Raw genomic sequence first — 16,654 nt, 5'->3', positions numbered from 1 at the left:
TCGACCGAAGGGGGCGTGGTTATCCGAAGGAGGGGCGTGGCCACCCCGAAGCGGGCGCGTCCCACCCGGGCGGTGTCGCGGGGCGGCGGCGGCGGCCGCAGCGCTCGGGGCGGGATGGAGCGGCGCGGCCCGGGGCTGGCGGCGCTGGGCTCGCTGGGCCGGCGGCTGCTGTGGGCGCTGCCCGCGTACGCCGCGGGGCTGCTGGGCGTGGGCGCCGCCGCGCTGCTGCTGGCGCTCGCGCTCTACGCCGGGTGGCGGCGGCGGCGCCGGGACCGGGAACGGGGGCTGCGAGCGGCAGCCCGGCTGCAGCGCGAGGAGGAGGAGGCCGTGCGAGCCGCCGCCGCGGGGCTGGGCTCGGCCCGCGGGGAGCTGCCGGCGTGGGTAAGCGGGGCCGCCCGCAGCGCCGTTATCCCCGGACCGGGAGCCCTGGGGCGGGATCTTCCTCCTGGGGTCCCCGCACACCCGTTATCCCCGGACCGGGAGCCCTGGGGCGGGATCTCCCTCCTGGGGTCCCTGTACACCCGTTATCCCCGGCACCGGGAGCCCTGGGGCAGGATCTTCCTCCTGGGGTCCCTGCAGCGGCCGTTATCCCCGGCACCGGGAGCCCCGGGGCGGGATCTCATCCCTGGGGCTGCCCTCTACACCCCTGGGGGCCCTGCAGTCCCGTTATCCCCTGCACCGGGAGCCCTGGGGCGGGATCTCCCTCCTGGGGTCCCTGCAGCGCCGTTATCCCCTGCACCGGGAGCCCTGGGGCGGGATCTTCCTCCTGGGGTCCCTGTACACCCGTTATCCCCGGGGCGGGATCTCATCCCTGGGGCTGCCCTCTACACCCCTGGGGGCCCTGCAGTCCCGTTATCCCCGGCACCGGGAGCCCTGGGGCCGGTTTCCCCCCGCCGGCTGCCCGGTGCATCCCCGGACTCCCGGCATCAGCCCCAGCGCATCTCCCCGATCCCCTCTGTGGGGTCCCCCCCGCGGGGTACCGGGCACTTTTGGGGTCCCCGCAGCGCCGTTATCCCCGGTGGCTGCACCGCATCCTCTCCGCTTCCCGATTGCCCCGGCCCGGCTTGACCCCCGGGATCCCCGCATCAGCCTCACCGCATCCCCCGATCCCCACCGGCTGCACCTCCCGTTTGAGCCCCTCCTCTGGCTCGGAGCCCCGGATTCCCCCACCGGCTGCCCCGTGCACCCCCGGGGTCCCGGCGCTGCTGTTATCCCCGCTACCGGCAGCCTTGAGGCCGGTTTCCCTCCTCCGACTGCCCCGCATCCCCCCCGGTGCCCTCTGTCAGCCGCCCCTCCGCCCCCCCGGGGGTCCCGGCAGCGCCGTTATCCGGTACCGGGAGGCCTGGGTCCAGCTTTCCCCCTCCGGCTGCCCCGTATCCCCCCCGTCCCCCCCTGTCAGCCGCCCCCCGGCCGGGGGGACCCTCGGAATCCCCGCATCAGCCCCACCGCATCCCCCTCCCGCAGTGCCGTTATCCCCGGGGGCGGCTCCTGCACCGGGATCCCCCCCCCCACCTCCCCCCGGGCCCCGCCCCGTCCCGCACCGGCTGCCCCGCCTCCTCCCCGGTGCCCCCCGGGATCCCCGCATCAGCCCCCCCGCATCCCCGCTGGGGGTCCCCCCCGCGCTGCTCTTCGTGACACCCCCCCCCTCCCCCCCTGGCCGGGACCCCTGATCTCCCCCCCGTTTCTCCCCGACCCCCCCCCAAGGGTACCCCGCGACCCCAAGCGCGGTCTCTCCTCTCGCCCCCCCCCCCCCCCCCGGTATGGGTGCCCCCCCATCCCCTCCCCCCCGGGCACCGCCCCGGTTTTCCGGCAGCGCCGCGGCCGGGCTGTGAGTCACGGGAGGGGGGGGGGGGCGGCTCTTGCCCGGCTGCGGGCACGGGGTGGGGGGGTAGGACCCCACTTCCCGGGACATCCCCCCCCCTCCTCTGCACTGGGACCCCCCGGGGCTACAGCTGCTGCCAGATGTTGTCACAGCTGGGGGGGACACGGCACCCACCCCCCCACCCCCCCAGCCTCGCTGCCAACCCCCGCCCTGGCGGCATCACTGGGGAAACTGAGGCACCGGAGTGAACCCGCATCCGGGCTTCACGCACCCTCTCGCCCGCAGGTGACCTTCCCGGATGTGGAGAGGGCGGAATGGCTGAACAAGGTGAGGCATCCGTCTGTCCGTCCAGCTCTGCGCCTCACCGCCTGCCCAGCCCTCTCTCCCTCTTTCCGTCTGTCCCTGCATCCCCCTGCAGCCCTCCATCCACCAGCTGCCTCCATCCCTCCCTCCATCCTTCCATCCATCCCTCCCTCCCTCCGTCCATCCTTGCATGCCTGCATCCCTCCCTTCCTCCATCGCTGCATCCCTGCGTCCATCCCTGCATCCCACCAACTTCCCATCCCTGCATCCCTCCATCCACTTCTGCCTCCATCCTTCTTCCCCTCCATCCTTCTTCCCCTCCATCCTTCTTCCCCTCCATCCTTCTTCCCTCCATCCTTCTTCCCTCCATCCCTTCCCTCCATCCTTCCCCTCCATCCCTTCCCTCCATCCCTTCCCTCCATCCTTCCCCTCCATCCTTCCCCTCCATCCTTCCCCTCCATCCTTCCCCCCTCCATCCTTCTTCCCTCCATCCCTTCCCTCCATCCCTTCCCTCCATCCCTTCCCTCCATCCCTTCCCTCCATCCTTCCCTCCATCCTTCCCTCCATCCTTCTTCCCTCCATCCTTCTTCCCTCCATCCTTCTTCCCTCCATCCTTCTTCCCTCCATCCTTCCCCTCCATCCTTCCCCTCCATCCTTTCCCTCCATCCTTTCCCTCCATCCTTTCCCTCCATCCTTCCCTTCCCTCCATCCTTCCCTTCCCTCCATCCTTCCCTTCCATCCTTCTTCCCTTCCATCCTTCTTCCCTCCATCCTTCTTCCCTCCATCCTTCTTCCCTCCATCCTTCCCCTCCATCCTTCCCCTCCATCCTTCCCCTCCATCCCTTCCCTCCATCCCTTCCCTCCATCCTTCCTCCCTCCATCCCTTCCTCCCTCCATCCCTTCCTCCCTCCATCCCTTCCCCCTCCATCCCTTCCCCCTCCATCCCTTCTTCCCTCCATCCTTCTTCCCTCCATCCTTCTTCCCTCCATCCTTCTTCCCTCCATCCCTTCCCTCCATCCTTCCCCTCTCCGTGTCCGTCTGTCCGTCCAGGTCCTGGCACAGGCTTGGCCTTTCTTTGGGCGCTACATGGAGAAGCTGCTGGTGGAGAACGTGGCTCCATCCATCCGAGCCTCCAACAACCATCTCCAGACCTTCTCCTTCACCAAGGTGGACCTGGGCGAGAAGGTAGGGCCACCCTGGACCGCGGGGGGGGGTGTCACCCCTGTCACCCCCCATCGCCCCCCACCCACCGCTCCCACCCCACAGCCTCTCCGGGTCCTGGGGGTCCGAGCTCATCCTGGTGCCCACAAGAAGCAGATCCTGCTGGATCTCAACATCAGGTGAGCGCTGGGAATGACGGGTGATGAAAGCGCTGGTTCTCAGCCCTTCCCCCCACTTTCTGGGCTGGGGGTGTCGTGGGGTGTCCCCCCCCGCCCCCCTTTTCACCCCTCCATCCCATCTCTGCAGCTACGTGGGTGATGTCCAGATCGACGTGGAGGTGAAGAAGTTCTTCTGCAAGGCTGGAGTGAAAGGGATGCAGGTGGGGGGGGTCTCCGGGGGGGGGGGGCTGTGGCTGAGGAAGGGGGGGTTCAGCTCTCAGTGCTATGTGTGTGCCCCCCCCCCCCCAGCTCCATGGGATGCTGCGGATCATCCTGGAGCCACTGCTGGGGGATGTGCCCATCGTGGGGGCCCTCACCATGTTCTTCATCCGGCGCCCGGTGAGTGTCCCCCCACCTTGGGACGGGAGGGGCTGGACCCCCCCCCCCCCCCAACCCCATTGCACCCCCCCCAACCCCATTGCACCCCCCAACCCCATTGCCCCCCCCAACCCCATTGCACCCCCATCTCTGAGCCCATTTCCTCCCCTCCTCTGAACCCATTGCCCCCCCCGACCCTATGCCCCCCACTCTGACCCCATTGCCCCCCCGACCCTATGCCCCCCACTCTGACCCCATTGCCCCCCCGACCCTATGCCCCCCACTCTGACCCCACTGCCCCCCCCCGCCCCGGACCACATTGTGCCCTACTGTGACCCTATGAACCCCTAACCCCATCGCGCCCCCCAACCCCATTGTGTCCCCTCTCTCTGACCGCATTGCCCCCCCCACCCCCATTGCACCCCCCAACCCCATTGCACCCCCATCTCTGAGCCCATTTCCTCCCCTCCTCTGAACCCATTGCCCCCCCGACCCTATGCCCCCCACTCTGACCCCACTGCTCCCCCCCCCGGACCACATTGTGCCCTACGGTGACCCTATGAACCCCTAACCCCATTGCACCCCCCAACCCCATTGTGCCCCCTCTCTCTGACCCCATTGCACCCCCCCTCCTCTGATGTCATTGCCCCCCCCCCAACTCATTTCCCCCCGACCCCATTTCCCCCACCTCTGACCCCATTGCCCCCCCTTCCCTGACCCCACTGCCCCCCCCGGACCACATTGTGCTCCACTGTGACCCTATTGCACCCCCTAACCCTATTGCACCCCCTCTCCTCTGACCTTATTGCCCCCCCTTTCCTCTGCCCTCCTGGACCACATTGTGCTCCAATGTGACCCTACTCCCCCCTTAACCCCATTGCACCCCTTAACTGCACTGCACCCCAACCCCATTGCACCCCATCTCTCTGACCCCATTGCATCCCCTCTCTCTGACCCCATTGCCCCCCCCCCCGTGCCCCCCTGCCCCCCCAGACCTTGGACATCAACTGGACGGGGATGACCAACCTGCTGGACATCCCGGGGCTCAGGTGAGCCCCAACCCCACTGTGGGGTCTTCCCGGTCCCCCCGAGACGGTGCTGTCCGTGTGTCCCCCCCCCCGTGACCGTGTCCCCCCCCAGTTCCATGTCGGACACCATGATCATGGATGCCATCTCCTCCTACCTCGTCCTCCCCAACCGCCTCCTCGTGCCCCTCGTGCCCGACCTCCCCGAGGCCGCCCAGCTCCGCTGCCCCCTGCCCCGGGTGAGGACTGCGGGGGTCCCGGGGGGGGTTCCTGGGATGGGGGGGGGTCCCAGGGTGTGGGGTTCCCCTTGGGGATCCTGGGATGGGGGTGTGGGGGTCCCAGGGTGTGGGGTTCCCCTTGGGGATCCTGGGATGGGGGTGGGGGGGGTCCCAGGATGTGGGGTTCCCCTTGGGGGTTCCTGGGATGGGGGTGGGGGGGTCCAGGGGTGTGGGGGGTCCCAGGGTGTGGGGTTCCCCTTGGGGTTCCTAGGATGGGGGGGGTCCAGGGGTGGGGGGGGTCCCAGGGTGTGGGGTTCCCCTTGGGGTTCCTGGGATGGGGGTCCTGGGGGGTCCCAGGGTGTGGGGTTCCCCTTGGGGGTCCTGAGATGGGGGTGGGGTGGTCCAGGGGTGTGGGGGGTCCCAGGGTGTGGGGTTCCCCTTGGGGGTTCCTGGGATGGGGGTGGGGGGTCCAGGGGTGTGGGGGGTCCCAGGATGTGGGGTTCCCCTTGGGGGTCCTGGGATGAAGGGGGGGTCCTTGGGTGTCTGGGAAGTGTCCTGGGGGTCCCTGTGGGGGGGTCCCAGGCGTTCTGGGGTGTCTGGGGGGAGTCCCAGGGTGTGTGTGGGGGTGTCCTGGGGGGGGTCTCTCTGTGTTTAGGGTCCCGGGGGTCCCTGTGAGGGGGTCTCGGGGGTTCTGGGGTGTCTGGGGGGAGTCCCAGGATTTGGGGGGGGGTCTCTGTGTGTTTAGGGTCCCGGGAGTCCCTGTGGGGGGGTCCTGGGGGTTCTGGGGTGTCTGGGGGGAGTCCCAGGGTGTGTGGGGGGGTGGTCCTGGGGGGGTCTCTCTGTGTTTAGGGTCCCGGGGGTCCCCGTGGGGGGGTTGTCCCGGGGGTCCCGTCCATGCTGACCCCCCCGCAGGGCGTGGTGCGCGTACACCTCCGCGCCGCCCGCGAGCTGCGCAGCAAAGATCGCTTCATGGGGGGCCTCGTGGGGGGCAAATCGGACCCCTACGCCGTCCTGCGCGTCGGCACCCAGGTCGCCACCAGCCGCGTCATCGACAACAGCCTCGACCCCACCTGGGACGAAGTCTACGAGGTAAGACACCCCCCGGGAACCCCCAAACCCCCCCCAGACCCACTGCGGCTGCAGGGACCCCGGTGTCCCCCTATCTGCTGCCGATTGGGGGGCACAGGGACCCCCAAGTTGTCCCCAGCCTGACTGTGGGGCAGGGGGATGCCAATCCAACCAGGAGGGACATGGGGACCCCCATGGTGTCCCCAGCCTAGCTGTGGGGCAGGGGGACCCCAATCCACCGTTGGGGGGGGGATATGGGGACCCCCGTGTCCCCCACACTGACCGTGTCCCCCAGTTCATCGTGCACGAGGTGCCGGGGCAGGAGATGGAGGTGGAGCTGCTCGACAAGGACCCCGACAAGGACGATCTCCTGGGCAGGTCTGGAGGGGGGGGGGGCCCTGAACCCCACACTGTCAGTTTTGGGGGGGGGCCACTGCCCCCCATCCTCAGCTCACAGCTTCTCCCCCCCCCTCTTCCAGGATGAAGCTGGATCTTGGGGAGGTGCTGAAGGCGCGGGTGCTGGAGGAGGTGGGTGCTGGGGGTGGGGGGTGCTGACTTGGGGGTGCTCAGAGGCCGGGGGGGGCCCATATTGACCCTTTTGCTCCCCCCCCCTCCCCCAAAGTGGTTCCCACTGCAGGAGGGGGGACGGGGGCGCCTCCACCTGCGCCTCGAGTGGCTCTCGCTCCTCTCCGACGCTTCCAAGCTGGACCAGGTGAGCAGCACCTGGACATGAGTTTGCTGGGTCTCAGCTGGAGGGGGGTGGGGGGGGTGTCTTGGACACCAGGCTGAGCCCCCCCCCACCTCACCCCGTGTCCCCCAGGTTCTGGAGAGGAACCGGACCATCGTGGCCAAACCTGACCCCCCATCTGCCGCCATCCTCGTCGTGTACCTGGACCGCGCCGAGGAGCTGCCGGTGAGGATGGGGGGGAATGGGGGGGGGGCTCTGTGGGGTCAGAGACGTGGGGTGACCCCCCCTGACCCCCCCCCTGTTTCTGCACAGATGAAGAAGCCGGGCAAGGAGCCCAACCCCATGGTGCAGATCTCGGTGCAAGATGTGACGCGGGAGAGCAAGGTGGGCTGGGGGGGCACGGGGGGGGGGGGGGGGGGCACAGGGGGGGGCTGTGGGGGGCCATCTGGGCATGGGGGGGCTCTGACCCCGCTCCCCCCAGGTTGTTTACAACACGGTTGCTCCCGTCTGGGAAGATGCTTTCCGCTTCTTCTTGCACGACCCCTTCAGCCAAGACGTGGACATCCAGGTGAGACCCCAGCCCCGCGGCCCCCCAGCCCCGCGGCCCCCCCAGCCCCGCTTCACCCCATTCTCCTCCGCATCCCTCATTTCCCCCCCAGATCCTCCAACCCTTCTTTTTCCCACCGCTTCTTTCCTCCCCACTTTTCTCCCCCTTGTTTCCTCCTCTGGTTCCCTCTCCCTTCCCCCCCCCATTTCCCCCGGGACCCCCCACCTCCCCCGTCCCCCCCTTCATTTCCCCCATCCCCATTTCCCCTGTTTCCTCCCTACCCCCCATTCCCCCCCCCCACTGCCTGTTTCCCCTACGCCCCTCATTTCTTCCCCAGCCCCCCATTTCCCCCCCGTTTCCTCCTTACCCCCATTTCTCTCATTGCCTGTTTCCCCCATTTCCCCCCATGGCCCCCATTTCCCCCATTTCCCCCCATGTCCTCCCTTTCCCCCATGTCCCCTTTTCCCCCTTCCCCCGTGACCCCCCCTTTCCCCCCATGTTCCCCCTTTCCCCCATGTTCCCCATGTCCCCCATTTCCCCCTTTCTCCCATTTCCCCCATTTCCCCCATTTCTCCCCATTTCCCCCCTTTCCCCCCTTTCCCCCATGTCCTCCATTTCCCCCCATTTCTCCCCCTTTCCCCCCTTTCCCCCCTTTCCCCCCTTTCCCCCCTTTCCCCCCATGTCCCCCCATGTCCCCCCATGTCCCCCCATTTCCCCCATGTCCCCCCATGTCCCCCCATTTCCCCCATTTCTCCCCATTTCCCCCCCTTTCCCCCCTTTCCCTCATGTCTTCCATTTCCCCCCATTTCCCCCATGCCCCCCATTTCCCCCCTTACCCCCCATTTCCCCCCACCCACTATGCCCCCCATTCCTCCCCATTTCCCCCATGCCCCCCATTTCCCCCCTTACCCCCCATTTCCCCCCCCCACTATGCCCCCCATTCCTCCCCATTTCCCCCATGCCCCCCATTTCCCCCATACCCCCCATTTCCCCCATGCCCCCCATTTCCCCTCCCCCCCACTATGCCCCCCATTCTCCCCGTTTCCCCCGCTGACCCTCTGTGCCCCCCAGGTGAAGGATGACCCCCGCCAGGGCAGCCTGGGGTCCCTCTCGCTGCCCCTCGCCCGCCTGCTGGACGCCCCAGAGCTGACGCTGTCGCAGCCCTTCCCGCTGCAGCGCTCGGGCCCCGACAGCCGCCTGCACCTCAAACTGGTCCTGCGGGTGAGGGGGGGTCTGGGGGGGGGGGTCAGCATTGTGGGGGGGTGGTCCTGCCCTACCCAGCCCCCCACACTGACCCCCAGCCTTGTAGGTGCTCTTCCTCGATGCCCCTGAGGATGGGGTCCCCCCTCCAGCCCCCCCCGGGCAGGTGGACCCCCCCACCAGCACCGATGTCCCCCACCGACCCAGTCAGGCCAACCCGGACCCCCAGTTTGGCACTGAGGTTTGGGGGGGGGGGGCTGGGATTTGGGGGGGCTGAGGGGGAGTGTGGTGGGATGGGCCTGGGGGGGTCCTGGGAGGCTGGGGGAGGGGGTCCTGGGGGGCAGGATGGGGCTCAGAGGCTGGGGGGGGGGTTCCTGGGGGCAGGATGGGGAATTCCTGTGGGGCAGTATGGGGGGGTACCTGTGGGGCAGGACGGGGGTTCCTGGGAACAGGATAGGGGGTTCCTGGGGGCAGGATGGGGGGATCCTTGGGGCAGGATGGGGGGATCCTGGGGGCAGGATGGGGGGTTCCTTGGGGCAGGATGGGGGGGTTCCTGGGGGCAGGATGGGGGGATCCTGGGGGCAGGATGAGGGGGTTCCTGTGGGGCAGGATGGGGGGGTTCCTGGGGGCAGGATGGGGGGTACCTGTGGGGCAGGATATGGGGGTTTCTGTGGGGCAGGATATGGGGGTTTCTGTGGGGCAGGATAGGGAATTCCTGGGGACAGGATAGGGGGGTTCCTGTGGGGCAGCATAGGGGATTCCTGTGGGGCAGGATGGGGGGTACCTGTGGGGCAGGATGGGGGTTCCTGGGGGCAAGTTAAGGGGGTTCCTGGGGGCAGGATAGGGGGGTTCCTGGGGGCAGGATGGGGGTTCCTGGGGGCAGGTTAAGGGGGTTCTGGGGGGCCGGGGGGGGCCTGGGGTGCCCAGCAGCCCCGGTGGCAGCGCCAGGCGTGTCCCCAGCGCGTGCTGCGCATCCACCTCCTGGAGGCCGAGGACCTGATCGCCAAAGACAACTTCTTCAAGGGGGTCGTGCGGGGCCGCTCGGACCCCTACGCCAAAGTGCGGGTGGGTGGGCGCCTCTTCCGCAGCCGCGTGGTCAAGGAGGACCTCAACCCCCGCTGGAATGAGGTCTACGAGGTACCGGAGACCCTGTGGGCACTGTTGGGCTGGGCTGGGGGAGGGGGGGTCGTGTCCCTCCAGGAGGGGAAACTGAGGCAGGGGGGTCCCTGCTGGTAACGCTGCTCCCTGCGCAGGCGATCGTGGACAACATCCCGGGACAGGACGTGGAGTTCGACCTCTTTGACAAGGACGTGGATAAGGATGACTTTCTTGGCCGGTGGGTGCTGGGGGGCTGGGGGGGGGGCTGCGGGGTGACCCCTCCCCAAGGGTCTCATCGCCTGCCCCCCCCCAGGTGCAAGGTGCCGTTGAGGCGGGTGCTGAGCAGCCGCGTCGTGGATGAAGTAGGAGAGGGGCCAGGGGGGGGCTGTAGCGGGAAGGGGGGGCTGTGCAGGGATTGGGGGTTCACCGGGGGTCTCATCTGCTCCCTCCGCCCCCCCAGTGGCTGCCCCTGGAGGAGGTGAAGTCGGGGCGGCTGCACGTGCGGCTGGAGAGCCTGGCGCCCACCCCCAGCGCCGCCCTGCTGGAGCAGGTACCGGCCCCGCCGCGCCCTGTCCCCACCCGTGTCCCCGTCCCCATCCCATATGCGTCCATGTCCCCAACCCGATCCTTGTCCCCATCCCCATCCCATCCCCTTCCATGTCCTTGTCTCCTTTCCCATCCCATCCCCATCGCCATCCTTGTCTCCATCCCATCCCATCCCATCCCATCCCATCCCATCCCATCCCATCCCATCCCATCCCATCCCTTTCCCCATCCTTGTCCCTGTCCTTGTCCCCAACCCCATGCATCCCCATCCCTATCCCTGTGCAGCCCTATCCTTGTCCCTGTGTCCTCCTATCCCCATCCTCTCCTCTATCCCCCACCTCTTATCCCTATCCCTGTCCCCGTCACTGTCACCGTGTCCCCGCCATGGTGGAACCGCCGCTCCCTCTGCCCACAGGTCCTGCACACCAACAGCCTCCTGCAGCCGGCCCGCAGCGAGGAGCTCTCAGCAGCACTCCTCTCCGTCTTCGTGGACCGAGCTGCCGACCTCCCGGTGAGTGGCTGCCCTGACAGGGTCCCTGCGGCCCTGAGCCACCCAATCCATCCATCCATCCATCCATCCATCCATCCATCCATCCATCCATCCATCCACTCAATCCATCCATCCACTCAATCCATCCATCCATCCATCCATCCATCCATCCCCATTGTCCCCATCCATCCATCCATCCATCCACTCAATCCATCCATCCCCATTGTCCCCATCCATCCATCCATCCATCCGTCCGTCCCCATTGTCCCCATCCATCCATCCATCCACTCAATCCATCCATCCCCATTGTCTCCATCCACTCAATCCATCCATCCCCATTGTCCCCATCCATCCATCCATCCATCCATCCATCCCCATTGTCCCCATCCATCCATCCATCCATCCATCCCCATTGTCCCCATCCATCCATCCATCCCCATTGTCTCCATCCATCCATCCATCCCCATTGCCCTCATCCATCCGTCCATCCATCCATGCCCATTGTCTCCATCCATCCATCCATCCCCATTGTCCCCATCCATCCATCCATCCATCCATCCATCCCCATTGCCCTCATCCATCCATCCATCCATCCATCCCCATTGTCTCCATCCATCCATCCCCATTGTCCCCATCCATCCATCCATCCATCCCCATTGCCCTCATCCATCCATCCATCCATCCATCCACTCAATCCATCCATCCCCATTGTCTCCATCCATCCATCCATCCATCCCCATTGTCTCCATCCATCCATCCATCCATCCCCATTGCCCTCATCCATCCATCCATCCATCCCCATTGTCTCCATCCATCCATCCATCCATCCCCATTGTCTCCATCCATCCATCCATCCATCCCCATTGCCCTCATCCATCCATCCATCCATCCATCCCCATTGTCTCCATCCATCCATCCATCCATCCATCCCCATTGTCTCCATCCATCCATCCATCCATCCATCCCCATTGTCCCCATCCATCCATCCATCCATCCACTCAATCCATCCATCCCCATCCATCCATCCATCCATCCATCCCCATTGCCCTCATCCATCCATCCATCCATCCATCCCCATTGTCTCCATCCATCCATCCATCCCCATTGCCCTCATCCATCCATCCATCCATCCATCCATCCCCATTGTCCCCATCCATCCATCCATCCGTCCATCCCCATTGTCCCCATCCATCCATCCATCCCCATCCCCATTGTTCCCATCGTCTCCATCCATCCGTCCATCCGTCCATCCCCATCCCCGCTGTCCCGCAGCTCCGGAAGGGCTCCAGGCCACCCGCTGCCTTCACCAGCTTGGCCGTTCGCAATGTCTCCGTCAAGACCAAGGTGAGAGGCGGGGGGGCAGCCAGGGGGTGACTCGGGGGGTACGAAGCAGGGGGTGGGGGTCTCACCCACTCTCGTGCCCCCAGACCTGCGCCCCGACCCCCGAGCCCGTGTGGGATGAAGGCTTCTCCTTCCTCATCAAGCGGCCCCACGTGGAGTCCTTGGAGCTGCAGGTGGGGGTCCCATCCCCACGCTGGGGGGGGGTCTCATCCCATCCTGGGGGCCCGTCCTCATGGTGGGGGTCCCATCCCCATGATGGGTGGGTGTCCTGTCCCTATGGCAGGGGTCCTGTGTCGGGGTGGGGGTCCCATCCCTGTGCTGGGGGGGGGTCTTACCCCAATGCTGGAGGTCCTGTCCCAACATTGGGGGTCCCATGGTAGAGTTGGGGTCCCATCCCCGTGGTCCTGTCTTCCTGCTGGGGGTCCTGTCACCATGTTGGAGGGTCTGTCCTTGGTGGGGGGGGTCCCATCCTCACACTGGGGGGGTCCCATGCTGTGGTGGGGGTCCTGTCACCATGTTGGAGGTCCCATCCCTGTGGTGGGGGTCCCATCCCCACGCTGGGGGTCCCATCCCCACGCTGGGGGTCCCATCCCCGTGATGGGGGTCTCATCCCTGTGGTGGGGGTCTCATCCCCACGCTGGGGGTGTCCCATCCCTGTGGTGGGGGTCTCTATCCCCATGCTGGGGGTCCCATCCCTGTGGTGGGGGTCTCATCCCCACGCTGGGGGTCCCATCCCCGCGGTGGGGGTCCCATCCCCGTGCTGGGGGTCCCATCCCCACGCTGGGGGTCCCATCCCTGTGGTGGGGGTCCCATCCCCACGCTGGGGGGGTCCCATCCCTGTGGTGGGGGTCTCATCCCCACGCTGGGGGGGTCCCATCCCCACGCTGGGGGTCCCATCCCCGTGATGGGGGTCTCATCCCCATGCTGGGGGGGTCCCATCCCTGCAGTGGGGGTCCCATCCCTGTGGTGGGGGTCTCATCCCCATGCTGGGGGGGTCCCATCCCTGTGGTGGGGGTCCCATCCCCACGCTGGGGATCCCATCCCTGTGGTGGGGGTCTCATCTCCATGCTGGGGGGGTCCCATCCCTGCGGTGGGGGTCTCATCCCTGTGGTGGGGGTCCCATCCGCGTGCTGGAGGGGGGTCGCATCCTGACCCACTGTTCCCGCAGGTGAAGGAGGAGGGGGGGTCTCCGCTGGGGACCCTCACGCTGCCGCTGCCGCAGCTCCTGGGGGCCGAGGGGCTCGTGCTGGACGCGTGGCTCCCGCTGGCTGGGGGGGGCCAAATCCTGCTGCGGGCACAGCTGGGGGTGAGTGCACTGCTGGGGGGCTACGGAGGGGGGCTGGGGGGAGCCCGGGACCCCCCTCATCCTCTGCTCGCCACCCCCCCTCCCCCCCCCCAGGTCCTGGTGTCGCAGCAGGTGGAGGAGGGGGCCAGCAGGGTCCCCGCGGGGGGGGACGCAGCCCCCGAGATGGTGCCCAGAGAGGAGGAGAATGGGACGGGGGGGCTGCGCCAGCGCCTGCCCCTGGCTGACAGGTAGGATTGGGGGGGCGCGGGCACCCCCAGAGCGTCCCGGTCCCCCAGCAGGGGCAGGAGCCCCCCCCAACTGGGGATCAGCGAGTGCTGAGCCCCCCCCATGTTGGGGGTACAGAGCCTCCGAGCTGAGAGTGCTGAGCCCCCCACTTCATGCTTGGGGGGGTGGGGGTGCTGAGAACCCCCCCCATGTGGGGTGCTGAGCCCCCTTCGTGCTGGGGAGTGCAGGGGTGCTGAACCTCCCCATGTTGGGGGGGGTCTGGGGTTGCTGAGCCCCCCATATTGGGGGGGTCTGGGGTTGCTGAGCCCCCCCGTGTTGGGGAGTCTGGGGGTGCTGAGCCCCGTGTTGAGGGGTCTGGGGTTGCTGAGCCCCCCCGTGTTGGGGGTTCTGGAGGTGCTGAGCCCCGTGTTGGGGGGTCTGGGGGTGCTGAGCCCCGTGTTGAGGGGTCTGGGGTTGCTGAGCCCCCCATATTGGGGGGGTCTGGGGATGCTGAGCCCCATGTTGGGGGGTCTGGGGGTGCTGAGCCCCCCCGTGCCCCCCAGCCTCCCCGAGCCGGAGTCGCCGCGGGTGCAGCTCTCGCTGTGGTACCACCGTGATGAGCGCAAGTTGGTGGCCATCGTCCACGCCTGCCGGTGGGTCGGGGTTTGGGGTTCAGGGGGGGGCAGCTCAGCCCGGACCCCCCCTAATAGCCCCCCCCGGCCCTCAGGCGGCTGCGGGCGCTGTCGAAGGAGCCCCCGGACCCGTACGTGGCGCTGGTGCTGCTGCCGGAGCGCGGCCGCGGCGCCAAGAGGAAAACGGGCGTCCAGAAGAGAACCCACAACCCCGACTTCAACGAGAGGTGCAGCCCAGTAGGGTCCAATGCAGCCCAGTAGGGTCCCATACAGCCCAGTAGGGTCCCATGCAGCCCAGTAGGGTCCAATGCAGCCCAGTAGGGTCCCATACAGCCCAGTAGGGTCCCATACAGCCCAGGAGGGTCCCACACAACCCAGTAGGGTCCCATGCAACACAGTAGGGCCCAGTGCAGCCCAGTAGGGTCCCATACAGCCCAAGATGGCCCAGTAGGACCTGGCGCAGCCCAGTCCAGCCCAGTCCGGCCCAGTACAGCCCGGTCTGGCCCAGTCCAGCCCAGTCCGGCCCAGTACAGCCCAGTCTGGCCCAGTACAGCCCGGTCCGGCCCAGTACAGCCCGGTCTCCTCAGGTTCGAGTGGGACATTTCCCTTGAGGAGGCCTCGTGGCGCAAGATGGAAGTTCAGGTCAAATCCACACTGTCCTTCGTGTCCCGGGAGAAGGAGGTGCTGGGGAAGGTACGGGGGGGTCGGGGGGCTCAGAGGGGTCTGGGGGGCTCAGAGGGGTCTGGGGGGGTCCCAGAGGGGGCTGGGGGGGGGGGGGCAGGCGGGCTGGTGGGGTTCAGAGGGGACTGTGGGGGCTCAGAGGGGTCCGGGGGGGTCCCAGAGGGGGCTGTGGGGGGTTCAGGGGGCTCTGGGGGGCTCAGAGGGGTCTGGGGGGGCTCAGAGGGGTCCGGGGGTCCCAGAGGGGTCTGGGGGGGTCCCAGAGGGGGCTGGGGGGGGGGCAGGCGGTCTGGGGGGGGTTCAGAGGTGTCGGGGGGTCCCAGAGGGGGCTGGGGGGGGGGGGGCAGGAGGTCGGGGGGGGTTCAGAGGGGTCTGGTGGTCCCAGAGGGGTCTGGGGGGGGTCTCAGAGGGATCTGGGGGGGCCCTCTGAGCCTTTGCCCTCCCCCAGCTCCATCTGGACCTGGCGCAGGTGGATCTGTCCGATGGGGGGGCTCGCTGGTGAGTGGGGCTGGGGGGGGGGGGGCTGGGGAAGCCTGTCCCGGGGAGGGGGGGGGTGTGTGTTCTTGGGGGGGAGAGAGTTCTCTGAAGGGAATGAGGGGGCTGTCCTGGGGGGGAATGGGAGTTTTGGGGGGGATATGGGGGGGGGGGGGGGGTCCTGTCCTGGGAGTGTTGGAGTTCTCGGGCAGGGAGGGGCTGTCCCAGGGATGGGGATCCTGGGGGTGTCTATTGGGGTGTGTGTCTGTGTCCCCCCCCCATCTCTCTCCCCGCACCCCAAAATCTCTCCCTCTCCCCCCCCCCCAGGTATGAGCTGCAGGACGACCGCAGCAGCCCCTAGAGAGCCCCCCCCCAGCCCCCCATCCTCGCTGTGCCTCAAGGGGGGGGTCCGGGTCCCCTCGGCTGCTCCTGTGCCCCCCCCCCCATCACCATTGACCAAAGACACATGGGGGGGGCCCAGGCTGTGCCCCCCCACTGCCCCCCGACTGTTACCCACCTCGTGCCTTCGCCTGCGGGGGAGGCGGCTGAGGTTGTGCCCCCCCCTGGCCCGGGGAGATGCTTCTGGCAGAGCTGCCGCCACCACCACGATGCCACCACGATGCCACCACGATGCCACCACGCCATCGCCGCGCTGACCCCTCGCTGCCTTTGTGTCCCCCCCCCCCACTAATAAAGGAGGGAGGAGACAGCAGTGGCTTCGTGTGGTCCTGAAAGGGGGGGGGGACTTAGGAGTGGGGTGTCCTTCCCTTGAGGTGTCCCCATGGTGGTGTCTCTTGGTGAGATGCCACCCCCCAGCATAGGATCGTCATCATGTCCCCGTCGTGGTGTCACTTCAGGATGGTGTCCATCGTCACGGGGTCATCGTGGTGTCCCTCTTGGGATGGTCCCAGTGGGTTATGGTCCTTGGGGGTGTCCCTCTCGAGGTGTTCCTTGATGGGATTCCATCACGGTGTGTTTCCCCCCCCCCATCGTGGTGCCCCTCATCATAATATCCCCCACCCTTGAGGTGTCCCCATCACCATGTTGTCCATGGGCCGTGGTCCATGGGGTGTCCCTCGGGTGTCCCCATCCCCACATCCCTCTTGGGGTGCTGCCTGTGGGTCTTGGTCTGTGGGACGTGCACCCGGGAGGTATCCCCCAGCGTGATGTCCCTCATCATGACGGCCCCGTTGGAGTTCCCCCCATCACGTCATCCCCGTTGTGGTCTCCCCCATCGTGATGTCTCCCATCATGATGTCTCCCATCATGATGTCTCCCATCATGATATCCCCCATCATGATGTCCCCATCGCAGTGCC

General features: G+C 67.5%; 1 protein-coding gene across 2 annotated transcripts; it reads left to right on the top strand.

The window, feature by feature from the left end:
* The first annotated feature begins 56 nt into the window (after window positions 1-56).
* ESYT1 (extended synaptotagmin 1) lies at window positions 57-15,976 on the top strand. Of its 2 annotated transcripts, XM_054051460.1 has the most exons (31): window positions 58-381; window positions 2,108-2,149; window positions 3,175-3,309; window positions 3,391-3,464; window positions 3,592-3,664; window positions 3,753-3,842; window positions 4,815-4,870; window positions 4,962-5,085; window positions 5,977-6,153; window positions 6,428-6,510; window positions 6,612-6,660; window positions 6,755-6,844; window positions 6,953-7,045; window positions 7,133-7,204; window positions 7,302-7,388; window positions 8,439-8,588; window positions 8,677-8,808; window positions 9,528-9,704; window positions 9,821-9,903; window positions 9,979-10,027; window positions 10,126-10,215; window positions 10,627-10,722; window positions 11,974-12,045; window positions 12,129-12,215; window positions 13,211-13,348; window positions 13,442-13,575; window positions 14,116-14,205; window positions 14,280-14,411; window positions 14,772-14,877; window positions 15,311-15,360; window positions 15,664-15,974. In XM_054051460.1, exons 1-31 carry the CDS (start codon window positions 115-117, stop codon window positions 15,695-15,697), a joined length of 3,132 nt encoding a protein of 1,043 aa, XP_053907435.1. In that variant the 5' UTR covers window positions 58-114; the 3' UTR covers window positions 15,698-15,974. The 2 variants fall into 2 exon arrangements, with proteins under 2 accessions (XP_053907434.1, XP_053907435.1); XM_054051459.1 differs by having other exon boundaries at window positions 57-381; window positions 6,953-7,204; window positions 15,664-15,976.
* Window positions 15,977-16,654: the final 678 nt, after the last annotated feature.

Source organism: Cuculus canorus, chromosome 29, assembly GCF_017976375.1.
Source record: "Cuculus canorus isolate bCucCan1 chromosome 29, bCucCan1.pri, whole genome shotgun sequence".
In the NCBI taxonomy this organism is placed as follows: Eukaryota; Metazoa; Chordata; class Aves; order Cuculiformes; family Cuculidae; genus Cuculus; species Cuculus canorus.
Note: the sequence above shows the minus strand (reverse complement) of the source record. Positions and strands in the feature narration are given on the sequence as shown.

Excerpts from the sequence above, each read along its gene's own strand:
- ESYT1 (XM_054051459.1), top strand. The coding sequence starts at position 115 with ATGGAGCGGCGCGGCCCGGGGCTGGCGGCGCTGGGCTCGCTGGGCCGG. Across the intron at positions 6,154-6,427 it reads CCTGGGACGAAGTCTACGAG|TTCATCGTGCACGAGGTGCC; the intron begins GTAAGACACCCC and ends CGTGTCCCCCAG. Across the intron at positions 7,389-8,438 it reads GCCAAGACGTGGACATCCAG|GTGAAGGATGACCCCCGCCA; the intron begins GTGAGACCCCAG and ends TGTGCCCCCCAG.